The sequence below is a fragment of the Passer montanus genome, unplaced genomic scaffold (assembly GCF_014805655.1).
Source record: "Passer montanus isolate IOZ18808 unplaced genomic scaffold, ASM1480565v1 scaffold21, whole genome shotgun sequence".
NCBI lineage: Eukaryota > Metazoa > Chordata > Aves > Passeriformes > Passeridae > Passer > Passer montanus.
The window spans coordinates 15,273,103-15,291,710 of NW_024366703.1; the positions used below are offsets into that span (position 1 = coordinate 15,273,103).

At 41.7% G+C, this 18,608-nt stretch overlaps 1 protein-coding gene across 5 annotated transcripts in view; it reads left to right on the top strand.

Moving 5' to 3' along the window:
* Window positions 1-2,350: 2,350 nt before the first annotated feature.
* PLEKHA1 (pleckstrin homology domain containing A1) overlaps window positions 2,351-18,608 on the top strand; it is a 31,200-nt gene continuing 14,942 nt past the window's right edge. For 4 of the 5 annotated variants that reach the window (XM_039708846.1, XM_039708844.1, XM_039708845.1 and 1 more), the window contains exons 1-4: window positions 2,351-2,465; window positions 15,897-16,057; window positions 17,478-17,534; window positions 18,283-18,328. In XM_039708846.1, the coding sequence (XP_039564780.1) occupies window positions 15,917-16,057; window positions 17,478-17,534; window positions 18,283-18,328 (244 nt within the window). In that variant the 5' untranslated portion in view covers window positions 2,351-2,465; window positions 15,897-15,916. Of the gene's footprint in view, window positions 2,466-2,502; window positions 2,711-15,896; window positions 16,058-17,477; window positions 17,535-18,282; window positions 18,329-18,608 lie in introns of those variants that run through there. The other variant, XM_039708843.1, reaches the window with a different exon arrangement.

The following is an 18,608-nucleotide window of genomic DNA, read 5'->3' on the forward strand; positions in this document are numbered from 1 at the left end:
GTGAGGAGAATCACAAGCAGGTTCTGAGTAAAGGACTGGCACAGCAGGGCTCTGCCAACATTTTTTGCCAGCCACGAAGACTTTTGTGGGGATACCTGCCAGCGTTTGAAAACTATGAATAGAGACAACTGGAGAGGAAATCAGTGTCTGCCTCATCATCCTGCTGGAATATACTGGGCTCTGAACCAATTTCTGCACTGAAGTCAAGTGGCATTGCATGGAGAAGAAGCCAGTGCAGACCTTGTGCTTGAATATTTTTAGACAGGGGGTGAAATATAGATTCTGTCCTTTGTAATCTCTGTGTGTGTCTACTTTGTAGTGCAGGATAGGAGAGTCCCTGGGCCACCCAGTCGCTTCACACCCAAAGTTTACCTGTTTGTCATCACGATCACTTTCAACTGTTGCATTTGCACATTCCACAGAGAGGAATACTGAAAATATTGAGTTGTTTCGAAGCCAGGGAGCTCAGCTGAGCTTTAAGTGGCCTCTGCACCACTACAGTTCATAACAGCAGAACTATGAGAAGCTTTCTGCTGAAAGCAAGTCTTGCTTTAAATAGAGTTATTTATGTCTCGGACATCAAAGATTCACAACTCTTCATTTTTGGTTCACCACATGTGAATTTCATGAACATACTTTTGTGAACAGCACAGCTGACAGAATGTGGCTATTTTAAAGTGTTTGTGTCTCAGTTTAAGTAAAGATACTTCCTTATACACCTGATTGTCTCCTCACTAAACTGGGAGAATTAGACCACCCTAAAAACAAAGTTGCAGTACTGTTCCATGACAGAATCTATGGAAGAGTACAATATGAGGTTTGCTACCAAATTCCAATAAAATACACTCCTTTTAAATGTAATAATCTATTTAGCCTTTCCTGAGTCCTACTGTCAGAATCCATGGTTATTCAAACCTTGTGTGGGAGGCTGGAGAAAATATTTGCAAGTTAAGGCATATCAGACTGCAGGCTGCTGTAGCTTTCATGTGCTGTGGAATGGCTTTTGACTGCATGGATTTTTGAGTGCAGAAAGAGTGCACAATTTTGTGAAAGGCTCTTCCACGTGCAGTGTGATGGCAGGACACATCCTGCAGTCATTTAATAGCTGCCACAGCCCCGATAGTTCTGTCAGGATGAGAAATGTCATTTTTGAACTCTAGAGGGGGAGAGACGTGGTACTGCCCACTGCTAATTGTCTTGTATTAACTCCAGTAAAACACTGTTAAGTGAAAAAACACCGAAAAAATGTAGGAATAATGGTGAATGAAGTCCAAACTGAAAAGCTTCTGGCTGGTGCAGCTGCAGAGTGTGTGACCTCTCCGGGTTTGATAGGGAAAAGTTGCCATGGGGATGGTGCAGCATTGTTTGTGGCTGACTTCAGCTTTTATTGTTGTGCTCTGATTACAGCTTTTGTCTCACTGTGAAGTGGGGCTGTTACATGCCAGCTTGAAACAAAGATGCATTTACAGGCAGCAGCAGAGTTCAAATGATTTCCATAATTAGAGATATCACTGCTTTAAGCAGGGGGAAAAATAATCTGTGTTGCTATTTCAGAAAACACAAAGTTTTTCAGTATAAATTTAATATCCGCTTAGAAAAGAAGCAACTTCCTGGTCAAACTGGTTAAACATCATTTCGGGAAATTGTCACTTGCTGCTCGGACTGATGGCAAAAGGCTGTGAGGCAGCACCTGGGCCTGCAGGTGAGGACAGTTCAGCTGTGGGACACACAGACCTCGAGGTTTTTTGCCATGTTAGCAGAGTATACACAGACACATATCAACATCTTGATTTACTACATCCCTAAAGCTTGTTAGGATGTTCTTGGGTGAGGGAGGGCAGCAGTGCTGTGCTCTGGGGCGCTGCTGCCTCACATTCCATTTACCCCAGCCAGGAGCCCCGGGGCTTTTCCCGGGCCTTGCTCTCCAGGGCCACTCCAGAATGTCTCCAGACACCCAGGGCTGATCTATCCCAGGTGCAGAATGTGGCACCTGGCCTGTTAGATATCACGTGTGTGGTGAATGGCAGTTCGTAGAGTCACAGATCACAAATCAGTTTGGGTTGGAAGGGACTCAAAGCCCATCCAGTGCCACCCCTGCCATGGCAGGGACACCTTCCACCATCCCAGGCTGCTCCAAGCCCTGTCCAGCCTGGCCTTGGGCACTTCCAAGGATGGAACAGCCACAGCTTCTCCAGGCCAGGGCCTCCCCACCCTCAGAAGAAAGAATTTCTCCACACTATTCAACATTGGCCTCCCCATCAAATACGCGATTAAAACCCCAGCAATTGAACTACAACTCCCATCACACCCCGCGCTCCGCCCCTGCCCACCCGCGCCGCACTACATGTCCCGGCAGGCCGCGGGGCGGCGCGGGGTGCGGGGCGCGGGGCCGGGAGCGCGCCCGGGGAGCGCGCCCGGGGAGCGCCCGGCTCTCCTCACGGGGCTCCCGCACTGCCGCCACTCCAGTAAGTGCCTCAGGCCGGGCGGGGCTCGGCCCGCCCCGGGTGATGCCCTTCCTTCCGCGCCTGCCCGGTGTGTGACCGCGCAGGGCACCGTCCTGCTCCCGCTCCCTCCTTTTTTTTTTTTTTTTTTTTTATTTCCTTTCCGCTTTCCCTGGAAGGCGCTCGGCGGTGCGGGGGCTCTGCCCGCGGGGCCGGCGCGGTGCGGGCTGCCCCGGTGGCGCGGGCAGGGCGCTGTCACGGCCCCGGAGGTAAGAGGAGAGGTGATCTCACTGCTCGGCACGGTTCGCTCCGCTCCGCTCGGCTCCGCGCCGGGCAGCGGCGCTGGCACCGGGCAGAGCCACAGCCGGGCGCCTCAGGGCTGCCCAACCCGGGGGCTGGGGCTCCAGAGCCACAGCCGGGCGCCTCAGGGCTGCCCGCGCCCTGGGGATCCCCTGTGCAGCTCGGGGGGCTGGGGATCCTGAGCCACAGCCGGCTGCCTCAGGGCTGCCCGGCTCGCTGTGCCCCCGGGATCCCCAGCACAGCCCCCGGGGCTGGGGATCCAGCGGGTGGTGCCCGCTTCGGCTTTGGAGAGGGATGTGCGGGGAGGCTCTTGGCACGCTGCGAGCCGTGGTCTGGCTTAGCTGTAACCGGGGCTGGTTATTTACTGAGCCGAAGTGGCTTTAAATGGGTAACTTGGCTATAAGTGAATGTTAAACTGTAACCACTGTTGGTGTATGCGCGGGTTTTATCACCTGTAAAATTCCAGATAGGCATTTGACATGCTGCTGAGCTTAAATTCTATACGTGTTGTGCAGACTTAAATTCTATACGTGTTGTAAAGATTTAAATTCTATATGTGTGGTGCAGATTTAAATTCTATACATATTGTGAAGATTTAAATTCTCTACGTGTTGTGCAGCTCCCTTGGGAGAAACTAATGCATGACCTTCGTAAAAGGCATTACGTTGTTGCATCAAATGTTCGCGAAGTAGCATCGGGAGGACAGCAGATTTCTCTTTGGCTTTGAGGCTTTCTGCAAGAAAAATGTCTGGTTTTCACTAGGCAGTGTATTGTGTTCGTAATCGAGCAGAAGGAACAGCCTTTGCAGGGGGAAACAGTTTTTTGTTACACTGAGCACCTGAATGAGGCATCAGCAGAGTGGCGTTACCTGAGTAAAGCTGAGAGGTAGAGTCTTTTAGAAAATTTTTTTAGATTCTTAAGAGCTCCATCCCTCCATGCTTCACCTTGTTCTCAAAGCAAAGTGCTTTTAAAGAGACTGCTAGGCATAGAGCAAGCTGAACAGCATCAACTTTTTGATGCCTTCTGACAAATTCCTTGCTTTCCTGACAGAGGCTGTAGTGTCTATAAAGATAAATTTTCTCTTCTCCTCACCCAATCCCATACATGACCCTGCAGGACAGAGCCGTATTTGCTCCTACAGTTTTGGGGCCTGTGATGTGTGAGGTGTGGCTTCTCACTGTTGAAACCAAATCAACAGGATTTTTTTGCTTTTGTTCTGTTTTTATTTTTATGTTTGAGCTGCATTGATGTTGATGCAGCACAAACCCAATCCTAACTGAGCTGGAAGTGTGTGTGGTTACTTTGAGTGGTTGCTCTCTCACGAGTTACTCTGCCTTGTGGAACAGTGAACTTGCATTTAGGTCCATTCAGTCTTGTTTCCTCCTGCTTGCTATTTTTAGTTGAGAGAGTCACAGCAGTAACAATACATGGAGCTGTCAGGTTTGTGAAGCACAGAAGTGTAAAAGTGCAGTTTTCCCCTTTGTCACGTGAGGAAGTGTTAAAAGTGGGCTGAAATCTCTTTGTGGTAGGGAGAGATACTGAGCCTGGCTGATATTTGGAGGAGAGTCTTTTAATTCAGGGATAGATAAGCGCTGATGCAGAAAATGATAATTCAAGAAAGAATACCTGGGGGTTTGATGTGTCCTGGGTATTACTGAGTGCTGCACTGCTGGAGTCAGCTTTGCATAAAATGTAAACCTTTGTGTGACTCAATGAGTTCTATCTGCAGTTATCAAACATTGTGATTTGATTTGGTGATTGTAGAAGATTTCATTCCAAATTCATAAATTCTAAAGGCATCTATTTTCTTGAGCTATTTGTCTGCTTTAAAACTGCATTTGGCCTCATGTTGCATTGCATAGCCCTGCATTTCAGGGGTGAGATTAAAGCAGAAGATGCACAGTGGGTCACTGGCAGGTGTAGTGCAGTGCTGAGATGTTTCAGGAGAGCAGATGGTTTCACACAAATTAGAGAATAGGCAAAAAACAATCATTGCATAAAGAATGCTTTCCCTCCTCCTCCTCCTTCTCTCCTCCTGTATTTATTTTCCTCAGGAGTAGTAGCTGAGTGACAGAAGACAGGCACACACATGGGGAGCACAGAAGGCATGTGCAGGAGGAAGAGACCTGAATGCAGGAAAAGGCATTTTTTGCGGGTAGCTGGGACTTGTTCCAGAAGGCAGCAGAGCTATCTCAGCTCAAATAAAGGCTGACGGCGTGTCACAGAGTTGGTGTAGAAGAGAGGAAGTGCAGAAGTCAGTTTTTATTGACTGTAACAGATTAGAAAGAACTTGAGGACATTACTGAAATGAGAACAGGTCTCTGCTTGTAACACAGTCTCCAGTGCCGGGTTGGGTGTAGCCCAAACTGCCAGGCCTGCAAAATTCTTAATCTATTTTAGTAGATTTAGAATTCCATCGATGTCTTTATTACTGACTGTTCCTGGTTATTTAAGCTGACAGTTATCATAGTAAATGCAGTTCCTCCAAAGTGCAGCAAACCAGCAGTGTTGGGGAGTGAGTACATGGTTTAATGAGAATTTTCCTTGCATGCTCTGCTGTGCTTTTGGATGTATCCAGCTCTGCATCAGTGTTTAGACAAACAATATTAAAATTTGTGATATGAGAGCATGTATCTTGCAAGATGGATTTTGACAGAGTTTGGTTTTTTTTTTTCACTGATAATTATGAAGAATAGGAACAGTCTTAGAAAATACTGGGGTTTGCAGCCAAGTGAACCTTGCGCAGTTGTATAATTGCTCAAAAATACAGAATAGTAAGTTATTTCAGTGCTAAAATGGGAATTTAGGTAACTGGCTTTAGCATAAAACATTTTTGCAGTGTGGAACAAGTGCTTAAGAAGTCATCAGGAAATTATATAAAGAAACACAAAAGTCAGTCCATGTATTCTTTTGGTTTTGAAACTAAATGCAATGGGACATGGCTAGAAGCATTGCTGTCAATGATTTATAAAATTATACAAGGAACCTAAATATGATAATCCTAGTGAGCTTATTTGACATATGAAAATAATGTAACTGCTTTTAAAAAGTCACCTGCTGAAGGCCTCTGAGTGACAGGAACGGTTCAGGTTTTGAAGTTGCACTTCAATGCAGAGAATCACTGAAAGGAATTGGAATGGGGGATATGGCTGAGCTGTTTCAAATTTTTTTCTGCTCTTACACTGATCTTTCAAATTAGGACTTTGAAAATATATAGGTCTAGGGTCATGGTGATGCATGCTGTACCCCAACTGTGAGAAGTGTTTAGGTACGTGTTGGTATCGGGCTCAGTTCTATAAATAACACTTTCCTCTCAGTGCTAGGTAAAGCAGCAGGGTTTTGTTGCTGTTGAGGAAGGAAGCTGGTTCATTGTCTCAGCACTAAGCAGCATTTTCTCCCTCCAGGGACTTGCAGAAGCATCTAGAATGTGTAGGTGTTTCTTTAATCTTGGAGAAGGAACTTATTAAGCTTTCTGGTGCAGAACTGTATGAGCCACTTACTCTTAACAGATGTTATCTGCACAAGTAGGGAGTTGCAGGTCTGGTAGACATTTGTGGCATTCAACAGTTTAAACAGTTTTCAGGTTTGAACATATGCCTTTGCCTTAAAATCTGAATAGTTTCAGGTATTTTATGTAGAAGAAAGGTGGTTCAATAGTGAGGTTGCTGCTCTGGGACTTGGGAAACTGGTTCAGCTCACTGTGTTGCCAAAAAGCTTCCTGTGTGGCCTGGGACAAGCTGCTGCTGTGTCCCTCCATTCTCATGCTGAGAGCACTGAGCAGCAGCAGCAGCTCTGCATCACAGGAGTGGCCGGGGTAAGTCAGGCTGGATGTGGCCAGGGGAGCTCCCTGCTGCTGGGAGGGAGAGGCTGAAGACACTGCCCAAGTTAAAAAACCAGGGGTGAGCGCCAGGCAGGAGAAAAACCAGAAAAATACAGTGGAAAAAAGGTTTTGACTGGAAATCTCTGGTGTCACTTAGAGAAAGCGAGTCCTTAAAACTTTAAGGAGCATTGCATGGTCTTGTTTGTTTAACAGAATTTTAAAAGAATGCTTAAAATACCCTCACAAACATGTAAATCTTTTATGTTACGGTTCTGCCACACAGGGGACAGCAGCAAAGCTCTTTCTGTTCCTGTGTTGGCTGTTCTCTTCTTGAAGATGCTTTTAATTCTAGCTAGCCATTGCATCCAGATGTTTTGGATATCAATTTAGCTCATTTTTTTCTGCTGGCATGGTAAGCAGAATCCCTTAAATTGGGCCTGACTTACTGACTTTTCATGTGAAAGAGACTGAGCTTTTCTACCTCTCCACTCCCCCAAAGGGAAAAATAATTTGCAGCCACCTCTAGTGAGGAGTGTCTTTATTAATGTTACAGAGTTAAAAGTATTTTGAATTTAAAATCTTCTTGGTGAAAATAGGGCACTGTCATTGCTGTAAATTGAAAATGTAGACTAGACAGCAATTAGCAAGCTTTGCAAACATGTTTTCATTGTTGAGAGTCAACACTCCCAGGAACAGTCTCTGTATACTGACAGATAGGTGATAAATTAATTCATTTAATATGTAATTGTTTTGATGTGTATGCTCTGCCTGGGTGCTTTGGTACCCACCACATTTACATCCCATGTCCAAGAAAATGTGTTGGAACTTGTTCCAGACTAGTGACTTAATGAAGCGTTCTTCTGTTAAGCACTAAAACAGTTACATGCCAGGTTTGTTGTAAGAGTGAGCAGTCCTCTTAAAACTGCACTTCAAAAGATGTTGTTCAGTATGTTGGTTAACTCTTTAGGGAGCTGAAAATGACAAATGGGAACTTAGGCTGGGCTAATAATTCAGCTGGCAAGTTATTCCTTTATCTAGGAGGCCATGCCTGTGTGTGCAGCAGTGCTGGAAGGTTGGGTCACTTAAAGGATGTTAAAAATGTGTCTGCTGATTCAGGACTTCGGGGTTTGGTTATCTTGATTTTTTAATCATTAACCTTTTTCTTGTGTTTCTTCCTTAAATCAAGTTCACTGGAGATGCTGTAATTTATCTATACTGTCTTCCTACTTTGTGCTGATGCCCTGATTTTTGGGTGGAGGTGCATGGTTCCTTCAGGAGGTCTGTTTGCTGCCTTTTTGTGGGAGGCAGCAGTACAGGGTGTTGAAAAGCAGCCTGTTGCATGCTCGTGGTACATCCAGGATTTCCAGGCTGCTGGATGTGCACAGGACTTGGGATTCTTCTGGAGCGGTTCTGCCTCGCTGTGTGTAGGTCAGACAGCAATGCCACAAAATGCCAGGAGCCTGCTTGGTACTTTTGGGGTTATTCTGTGAGTGGAGGGCTGTTGTTCTCCCTACACACCATAAGTGTGGTTTTGAGAAGCACCTTTGTCAGTGCAGAGCAGCAGCTGGGCAGCAGCTGGTATTTGTGTCATCCCACAAACGAGGAGGGTGAGGCAGAAAGCCACAGCCAGGCAGGGGCTGTACCTGCCGTGAGGATGATTCCCTGTGTTCAGGGCTTGGTTCCGAGGAGGAAGGCTGCTGGAAATGAATTCTGTGAGAAGTTCCAGTGAGTGATCTGCTTTGAGTGAAGTGGCACTGTGCTACAAACAGAGCAACTTTCACTTTGTGGGGTTTATCTGTGCGTCGGGTGAGACTGCTATTAAATATGCCAGAGTGGCGCTTGATTTTCTTAATTTAAGGTGTATAAAAAATGAGAGGGGGAGGATAATGCCTTTTGATGAGCTTAATTTTCCCCTGCCACCTTGGTAAACAGGAGCTGTGCATCTGTAAATGCACATTTGTCTGTTACATGAGACAGGCAAAGCCCTGTTCTTCCTAAAGAGCTTTCACTGCACTTGCACTTACTGGAGAGCTCTGAGATTAGTCCTAATCTCTGGAAATCCTTGTGTAGTTCTGATATAACTGACAAGTGGGCTGGATTCTGGAGGAAACACCAAATCTTTGCAGCAGAGGAAATTTTGGCCCACATAGTCAATTATACAGTGAAATTAATACAGTCTGTATGGTAAATATTAAAATAAATTAGATGAAAATTGAGCAGCAATGATTTTTCCCTTTCCAAAGTTTTAATGTAGGTGAACCATTGCATTTTTCTTTATTCTGCATTGAATTTGCTAAATTAGATCTACAAAATCAAAATTGATAAACAGTTACTTTGCTTTGTGTGCTTTTATTTCATTAAATCCTTTTATATCTGTAAAAGGGGTCAAACCAAATATTCACATGATAATGTTCTTTTCATTATTTGATATTGAAATGAACTGGAAAATCAGTTATTTCTAGCCCTTTCTTTAACAACATAAGAGTATTCTGTGAAAACTGAAGGTGTTGCTGATTTCCTAAGCAGCTGGCCTTTCCATTTCTTGCATACTTCCCAGGAAGAAGGTCTGTGTTTATTTGTACTGAGTTTATACCCAGGATTCTGAGTGAAAATCAGTAAAACTGGCTCAAAAATGGCAAAATTCATTATTCAACCAGCCTCACCTTCTTTTTGTATTGGACTTCCTAAAGTCAAATACGCTTCACCAGGATTTGTAGTTGGATTCAGATGGGAATTTGAAATAGCTGGGAGTGTGTGGAATTCGAGTGCTTGGAGTGGTTGGCCTGGATGAAACAGTTATTGGTTATTACTGAAATTAAACAGGGTTTTTTCTAATGACTAACTAGTAATAATAAGTAATCCTGGTAAGTAATGTGGTTGTTTCCTGCTTAATTTTTAATTGGTTTGATTGTCATGAATGGACACTTTCTATAGACTGAGCACGTAAGCATCTTCAAGAACAAGGATCTAATTTTCATATTTGGAGTTTTGTAGGTGGCACTTATTAAAAATGTTTTAAAAGGCTAATAAAAAATAAAAATAATTGGAAATATGAATCAACTCTGAACTTGCATTTTTAAGGATTTTAACAAGCATATAACTGAAATTAATTAGCATAAAAAAACTTGTTTTGAGGCTTGTGCGAGATATAAGTGAATTAGAGTAACTATATTTTGTTTTCTTTTATTGCATTTATCTCTGGTTATATCTCATTTTGAGTAACTATATTATCTAGAGGCTTAATGTAAAGTGATGAAAATTACATCTGGCCGTTGTAAAGACTTGGTGTTATTGAATATATTCTGTCACTTTCAGCTTTGTTATTTTACTTCATTGCCTTGTAAGCTGGTCATCAGTCAAGTTATTAATGCATTAATTTAAAGAGTGTTTTTTTATAATGGCCTTCTTGCACAGGATGCTTCCCTTTATTTGTGTTAGCTCAGTGCATTTAGAGAGACAATTAAAGTAATTGCTTTAGCTGGGCAAAAACCATTAATAGGTGAGGTTGGGTTTTTTTGTTGTTTTGACTTAAAAGATCAGTGATAGAGAGGAGTTTGCATCCTGTGCAGTGCATTTCCTCATTCCATCGTATCCCAAAGCTTTTGGCTGCTATTGCAGATACCTTAAAATGGAGGAAAATAGTTCAGTTAAGAACAGGAAACATCACTTAGAGAAATTTCTGCAGAGATTTTTGAGGAGGTACCAGCCTGTCCCATCGTGGAATTTGTAGATCAGTATTTGAAACAGACCAAAGGATGATGGGTTCAGATAACTCCAGAATGTTTTCTATAGAAGTCCAGATTTCCCTTAGAACATCCTGATTTATTTTTTTTCCTGAGATGAAAGTAACATTAGAGGATAGTATTGAATAAAATGAATCATTTGACTTGCTGAGGTGCACTGGAAGAGATGGGAGTGGTTGGCTTACCCTGATTTAACGAGTGTTCCTGGAAAACAGCAGCTCAGCATTTTGAACACAGAATCACCACTGGGTAAGACTGAAGTTCAAGATAAGGCTGCTGGTTTTGTTAGGTGATTCATCACTGCAACCATGATTTTTCTGTATTGTGGTCTGCTTGGAAGTCGGATTAGGTGCTGGGGGAGGATGTATCTTTTGTCATTCCTCATAGTTTGGTCAGGGATAGGAGAGGTCAATGCCACTTGTACTAAATATTTTTTTTCATTTGGAAAATTGATTTCTGCTTAGGAATTTATTTCCAGTTGAATACTGACCATTTGCAGCTGGTTTTTCCTTTTTGACTGCCTTAGAGTGGGAATCTGAATTTAGGGGGCAGTGCATCCTGGAGACTTGCAATTCTCATTTTTAGATGTAATAAAAAAGTTGATCATAGTGTCAGAGGCTGCTCACAAATCTGTCACGTCTTCCCTGTTATCCAATGTCTGCTGTACCCTCCAGGACAAAAATGAGGCAGTGGAGGATCTTTGGGAAATTGAAAAGCTGGGCTTGTATTTTAAATCCATCAATCCTAAATTATCTTTTGTTGTCAAAAGAATTGCAGCCAAGTGAAGCTCTCCAACTCCTGGATTAGCTGTTTGTGTGGTTTTTTGTTATGTTTTTGGTACTTTGGAAGCTGTGTGAAAGGTGAGCAGGGATTTGCATATTGTCTCATAGTATAAGGTATCTTTCTGGTGGGCTGCCTGTGCTGGGAGGTTTCAAGGAAATAAAAAGAAGTTTGAACTACAGTCTCTGGAAGATTTATGTGACTTGTTTTCAGAGGCTGCTCTGAGCTGCTTGTCTTAGGGTTGGAATTTCCCCCTCCCTGCTCCCTTCCCTTGTCCTGGATGTACACAAGAAGGAAAGCTTTCATTGCTGTGCTCTTCAGGGGATAAGCAGGACAGCCTGAACTCATCCCTTCCCCTCGGGAGGCACTAAATGGTCACTAAAAGAGATGACCAGCTGGAGAGCAGCTGATTTACAGCAGGAAGCTGAGGGTAATTGCCTAGGCAAAAGCCAGGAGCCCTCACTAATGAAGCTGTCCCTGGAACTGCAGGAAAGACTGGAGATCGCTGGGGATGCTGCTTTACCTTCCCTTTGTGCTGCTGGAGCTGCTGTAAACAGCAGAGCTTAAAAAGGGAGCTGGGGAGGAGGGGTGGCCATGACTCATGGCATCATTTTATATTTATCAAGTGGAGGTGTATGAATGTTGTTCTTCATTTCATAGGGATGAGTAAGTAGGTAATGGATGTTTCTGAATCTTCCTAGCTGATAGAAAAAGAACCCCAAAGTCATCTCCTGGGGTGAGTTAAATCCAAAGTCCCAAATGTTAAAGAGCAGGAAGTAGAACTGTTCCTCTAAATTAAAGAAATTAAATTAATACAGTATTACCCAAGTAATAAAATAAAAGTAATAAAATGTTACCCAAAGCTTGGGGAAAATACATGTAAAATAAAGAGGTATTATGTGCCCTTCTTGTATTTTTAAATCAAGCTCTCCTGTCATAGTGCAAAGCCTGATACTTTTATGAAGACAAAATTCCACTTGCTTTAGTCAGCCAGTGGTCCATGGTTTGTACCTACCTGTGGAAATCAAGTCAAGGGAAAGACTGGGCCACAGAAATGTTATCTAGCACCTCACTTCAGTCTTGTCTAGACTTTGTACTTGAAGATACAAAAGCTGCAAGCAATCTGTAATGGAGGTGAACTGAAGAACAGGTGCTGGTGGGAAGCTAAAAATAGGAATTAATGTGGGAGAGTTTGAGCTGTGTGTTATAAATGGTGCAGAGGAGATGCTCGTGTGCCTCTGCAGGTCCTGCTGGTGCAGTCATGCATTTACAGTGAGACTGGGGAAGGTGATCTGGGATTTTTATTTATAGTGGTGCCCAGGAGGCCAGGCAGCCTTCAGTGTGGGATATAAATGTTGGGGAATGCCAGTGTGTGTTGTACCTCAGAGGAAAAGAGCAGGGAGAGGGGAAACCTGAGAGAAGCTGGGCTGCTGAGGTATGGACCTCCTAAATTAGTACCCTGCTGCTGGAAAGAGGGATGTAAGGCTTCAAAAATAAGTGACACCTCCTGTTTGCATTATAACACAGCCCTCCGGGAGAGAATTTTAAGGAGCTGGGAGTTCTTGCAGAGTGTTACTATACACCACAAAATGGGTTTTATGAACATCTTTGTTTCTGGAGGACTGTGGCAAGAATCAGGAGGAAATGTGCCACTGGGATGTTTTTCCTGAAGTAGCACAAAGTCATTGACCCACATCTCCACTGCAGAGAGGAGGCAAAATAAAATGAAATTGTATGTGGTCTGTAACAGGTTTGATGCCTTCAGCCTTCCTAAGAACTCCTTGTCTTTTTATAATGCTTTATTCTAGAATATTTAATGCACTGTTCTGTGCTGCAGGTTCTGCTGCAGAAAATAACTACGGGTGCAGACTTGGAGATTTTTGTTTTCCAATTGCTTCAAATAATTTAATGAAAAATCTCATCTCTGCAACACGACCTGTGTTCTGAAGACATTTTTAAGTTGAAGTTCTGATGAATTCCTAGGCTGGTGGTCTTCCAGCCAGATTTCCTATGCTGAGGAATCGGAGTTCTGCAGTTCCTTGTATGAATCATGGCAATTCCATCAATGCTTTTTGGCTCTGTCTGGAGTTGTCAGGGAAGGGATCATCGTGGTGGTGGTTTTGTCATGTGTCCAGTCCCTTTAGGAACTGGAAGAAAGGCACAAATTGATTTCTTTTTCAGTCTGCATTGCAAATTGTGGTTCATTAATGAATAGAATTGCTATTAATTTACAGGGGAATCTTGCCAAGGTGTAATGGGTGGAAGCAGGCTTTTGAAAATGGAAAACAGTTCTATGATAGTGTGTTAGATTTCAATTTATCATGAAGTTAAAGGGTTTGGTTTTTTTGTCTCTTCTTTAAGACCATCAGTCCTGTAGAGGTCTGTAATCCCATGAGGAATTTTAAACTAAATTGAGGAAAACAGCAGTTAAACAATTTACATTTTAGCATTAGTATTACTTTATGTAATTTATGTATTTCATTAGAGCATAGAATAGGTGCAAATAATATCATTTTGCAGGCTAGAAATTAGCTGGTAGTACTTTGAAGTAGAGAATATTTATTAATTTATGTTTGTTTTTATTTTCTTCTGTGAGAATTAGTTTACTGACAAATAAAAAAAAGCTTCTGAGTTTTGTCTTTTGCCCTGGAAAAAAAAATTAAAGTATTGGAGTAGTTCAGCTTTAGCTAATTGTATGTTCATAATGGAGCATTGTGAGCATCCTCCTTTCATTTTCCTTGAAAGGTTTTCTGAAACATAGATTCTCTTATGGGGAGAAAGTGCTTTGAAAATTCAGTTGGTTTTATTCAAGGATTCTTAATCAATCCGTATCTTGTTTGAAAAACAAGTTTTCCTTGTTTCCTTTTCTTCACATCTGCAGAGAGCACAGCTTTAAGTCTGCTCAGACAGGAAACCAGCCACCAATATTTGCTTTTTTTTAGGCACAGGGCTTTTCTGGGCTTCATAAACAGTTGATATGAAGCCTAAAGGGTGTCCTGGAAATGCTGGATGATTTTGTTGAGGGACCACCTGGCACAAATTAGAGCAATACTGGTAAATGGCAATTTTTATATTAATTTAAATGCAAACAAGGTGTGATGCCAAGTTGTGCCAGATTAGAAGTGTAATTTAGAAAACAGCTACCCTTGAGCTTGCCCTCAGTGTTTATAGGGTGATGTTGCTTCAGTGTCAAGTGATCCCAAGAGTCTCAATTGAATTACTGATGAATGTTTGTGAAAATAATTATATTGTCCTGAGTGCTCAAGTGTTTATTTTTGTGGTCCTTATAAATATAACTTGGTTACAGAACTTGACTTAGATCTGTGATATTTATATTGTGAGGAACACACCAAGAAAATTGAGATTACTTTAGTAAATGTTCTTAGTTTATTGAAGAATAAACCTTTGCATATTTAAACCATTATTGCTGGTGGTAGACTTTTAAAAAACTGTTTCTCAAAGTAATTGAGTCAAAAACTTGCTTGTGTTGTAATTAGTCATAAAATGACAGCTGTAAATACAATTCTACATTCAGATATTTGTATATGGGTCCCTCCCCGCCAAAAAAGTGGATATCTGAGTCCCTAAAATAAACACTGATTCTCTCCCCAAAACAACACTTGAAAAACTGTCTCATGTTTTGGTGTGGTATATCAGTATCTAATTACAAATAATTATCGGCTGTCTGGCTCATTGTATGTGTATGTAAATGTGTTTAAATCAAGTAACCTAAAAAACATATTAAAGGTAAAGAATTTGAAGAAATACTAAAATTAAACTTCCACATTACACAGTTAAAGCTGGAAAAGTTGGAAAATTATTAAAAATGTGAAATGCTTCCACCTTCTATGTCTTACATTAGTATTTTTGGATCTGTACTATTTCTGAATTTTGTAACAAAATGTGAAGACTGAATCATTTCTTTCCTGCCTTGGGAAAGATTGGCATCAACCTGATTTTTATCATTTTTAGATGAGTATGCAAATTTATCTTTGGTCTTAACAAGGCTGGCTCTTAAAATAAAATGACTGTCCCACAAAATAAAAGGAAGCAAAACTCGTGGTGCAAAAGGCAGAGCCATAAAAGGTGAATGGTAAAATGGTAATAGGTGGGCATAATGCAGCTTTTAATTTAATTTTTAAATGCAAAAAAAAAAAATTAAAAGCGAAAAAAGATCCCAAAAGCCAAAATAAGAGCCTGGTGCACTCAGACCTCAGTACCATGAGCAGAGAGTGCTCACATCTCTGTTGGTGCACATTCAGCTTCATTTTTCCTATTTAATGTGTAAGAATGAAAAGATGCCTTCTTAGACACAGCTGGACGTGAAGTGCTTGTTGTAGGAGAGAAGAACAATGAGAACAATGTTTCTAAAAGCTTTTTTATGCATTTGCATAAGCTAGATATGAAAAATTGCATTGGGCAGTGGAGCTCCTGACCAAGATTCTTTCTTGGCCGTGAGAGGCAATGTCAAAGGAGGAAGTGTAACCCCACTGCTGTCTCAATTTTGAGCACGTTATGAAGGACAAACCTTTATTTTTCAGTGATCTTGTCGAAGTCTTGATGCTCATCTGCTGCTTACCACTTGTAACTTTGCATTTGGGCTGCTGGATCTGCTGAACACACACTACAAAGTATGAAAGTCCTGTCTGAAAATGCAGTGGTGGTGGTGTGGGGAGCAGCCACGCTTCACTTACCCTTCCGTAGAAACTTCTTGAAGCTACTGATTGAAACTGCCCAAAATGTCATGCACTGAGCAGCCTTAAAATTAGCAACAAGGAACTTTGCTTACCTCCTGTGCTTTTTGTTGTGCAGTGTGATGTCCAGGGTCAGAAATGCCTTATGTGGATCGCCAGAATCGCATCTGTGGTTTCTTAGACATTGAGGAAAATGAGAATAGTGGGAAATTCCTGCGGCGGTACTTCATCCTGGACACACAGGAGGACAACCTGGTGTGGTACATGGATAACCCACAGGTGAGCTGCTCCTGGCAGGAGTTTCCTGTTTTGTCTCAATTTTAGATTTATGGGGTTTAGTGTTGTGGGCCTGGAAGCTGGGGGGAAAAAAATCATTGTGCAAATTAAATAATTGTAAATCGGTTTAATATAACCAGATGAGCCAAATCACACACCCTGGTGTTTAATTCACCTTTAACCTTATGTGGTTTTTCTTGCATTCCGTATTCCTTTCCTTCAACAGAATCAGTCATTGAAAAGCAATTTTTAATGAAACTTGCAATTGCAGTGCGGCGTGAATGATGTATGAATGAGGACAGCTTGTATGCATTGGAGAGCAGCCTTTAGATAAAAGCTACTTTTACAATGTGCCTGCATCCCGTGTATGAATGAGGACAGCTTGTGTGCATTGGAATGGAGAGCAGCCTTTAGATAAAAGCTACTTTTACAATGTGCCTGCATCCCTGTGTTTCCTAGCAGAGGAAAGTACAGATAATTGCTCAAGGTTTGGGCACAGAGACAGTGAGAGCGTAGGATCCAGGTCAGCTGACAGCTGCCTGCCAGAAGAATATCCATGTACCCTTCTGCCAGGAGCAGCAGAGTTAAAAACCATCAGTCTGCTGTTCAAAGGAACCAGCAAAAACAAAATGTAAATGAAGTGCAGCTCGATGGATGTGACTTGTGACTGAAGCTTTTAGCAGTTCTCACTGAGGAGAAAAAGAATTTCTGCAAGTAACACAGACTTCAAACATTTGATCTCAGTGAAAAGAAGCAATTCAGGGCATGTGGACAAAATCTTGAAGTGCTGTAGAAATTGCAGTTCCTCAGAAGTTTAAGACTTAATGATATTTGCAGTGCACACCCAGGCCTAGGTTAGGCCTTTTATTTTACTTGCACAAATGAAAGGGTTTCTTGCAAGAGACAAATTGAAACTTCTTGATTTTCTGCCACTGCTGTAATTTTGAAGAGCTGCAGAGTTCTTGTAACTATGTGAAGGCCTTTCTAAATCCCTGAAGTGATTGGAAAATATGTGAGATGGCCTTTGAAGTATCTGACATAATAGATGAATGTCACTTCTTGTCCCTTCCTCCTGCCCTGGTCAAAGTACATGAGACTCCAACATCTGTTAAGGAAAAAGTATTCTTTCCGGATTTCCTGGATGCAGACCCACAAGAATCCTTTTTCCTCCAGTAAAATACATAAACCTCTGAAACAATTACTATTTGTATTGTTTCTAGCAGTCTTTCTGTTTTTAGTTAACAGATGTGTGTATAATAAACAAGTAGTTTAGATCCTGTTTCAAGCATACATTGTGCATTGTCTATAAAAATATGTAGGATTTTCTTTTTGTTTGTGGAATTGCTTGCTTTTTCTGCATAAACACTGACTGTGGCATGAGAATAAACTAGTTTCACTTTGTAACATATGTGATTTGTTTCAGAATCTTCCCTCTGGATCTCCACCTGTTGGGGCCATTAAACTTACCTATATTTCAAAGGTAAGATAATTAATATGTGAGACACTCATTAAATTCTTGGTGGTAACTACCAAGGGCCTCAACTTCAGACAAATTTAAATGCCACTTACTCCTTTTGCTTCTGTGATACTCCTGAATTAGAGAAGTGTTAAAACACTTCAATAGGTTCAGGTTAGAATAAGAACAGACTAATTACTGTGTTGTCTAAGTTTGTTTAGTGATTTCAAACAGCAGCTCTTTGTGCTCATAAAATTGACATTTCAGTTCTTTATGAGTATTTGAATTCCCATTAGTCTTGGAGAAAAGACAGGTCATTTACGAAGGGGAGGATGTCTTTGGGTGTGATACCTTGCAAGTAATCATGACTTTTAATAGACAGGACAGAAAAATTTCTAAAAAATGATTAGTCCTTTACACTGTGTATACAGTTAGTTCTAAACATGTCTGAAAGGGAACTGTGAACTAAGAAAGTTTCCGTGGTTAAATTTGTAGCAGATACTGCATTAACAAATAATGGAGAAAAATACTTGACCTTTTCTTGTCTTTCTGCTCATTTCTCATTCTTCCTTTGCATTCTTTGTTGTCAATACTGCATCTTCCCACCTTCCTTGTTTGTCTTTCATTTTTGTTTGGTTTTAGTTCTCTCTATCATTGTGCCTTACCACCTTGCTGTGCTGCTAATCTTTGAATTTACCCCCTTGAAACAGAATAAAACTTGTGATATCTGATGTCTATTTTGTGGCATTTATAATCTTAATTTCCCTTCTAGGTTAGCGATGCAACTAAGCTGAGGCCAAAGGCAGAGTTCTGTTTTGGTAAGTTTGGCTTGTGCTGTGTGCATCAAGTGCCTTCTTCAGGCATTTGGAACAAGGATCATGTTCTGCAGTTCTGGTACCAGCTACAGCTGGGAGTGTTTGAAAAATAGCTTGTATTCACTTTCTTCTTCAGTATGATGGAAATGTTGGCTTCCTCGTAAGGTGTTTTTGTGTTTTTTCACATTGCAGCTTAATGAGGAGCAGGTGAGAGCTGTTTTTTCAGATGTCTGAAATTGCTGAGGCATTAATAAGTAATGACAGTTGTTTTCAGAAACGTGGT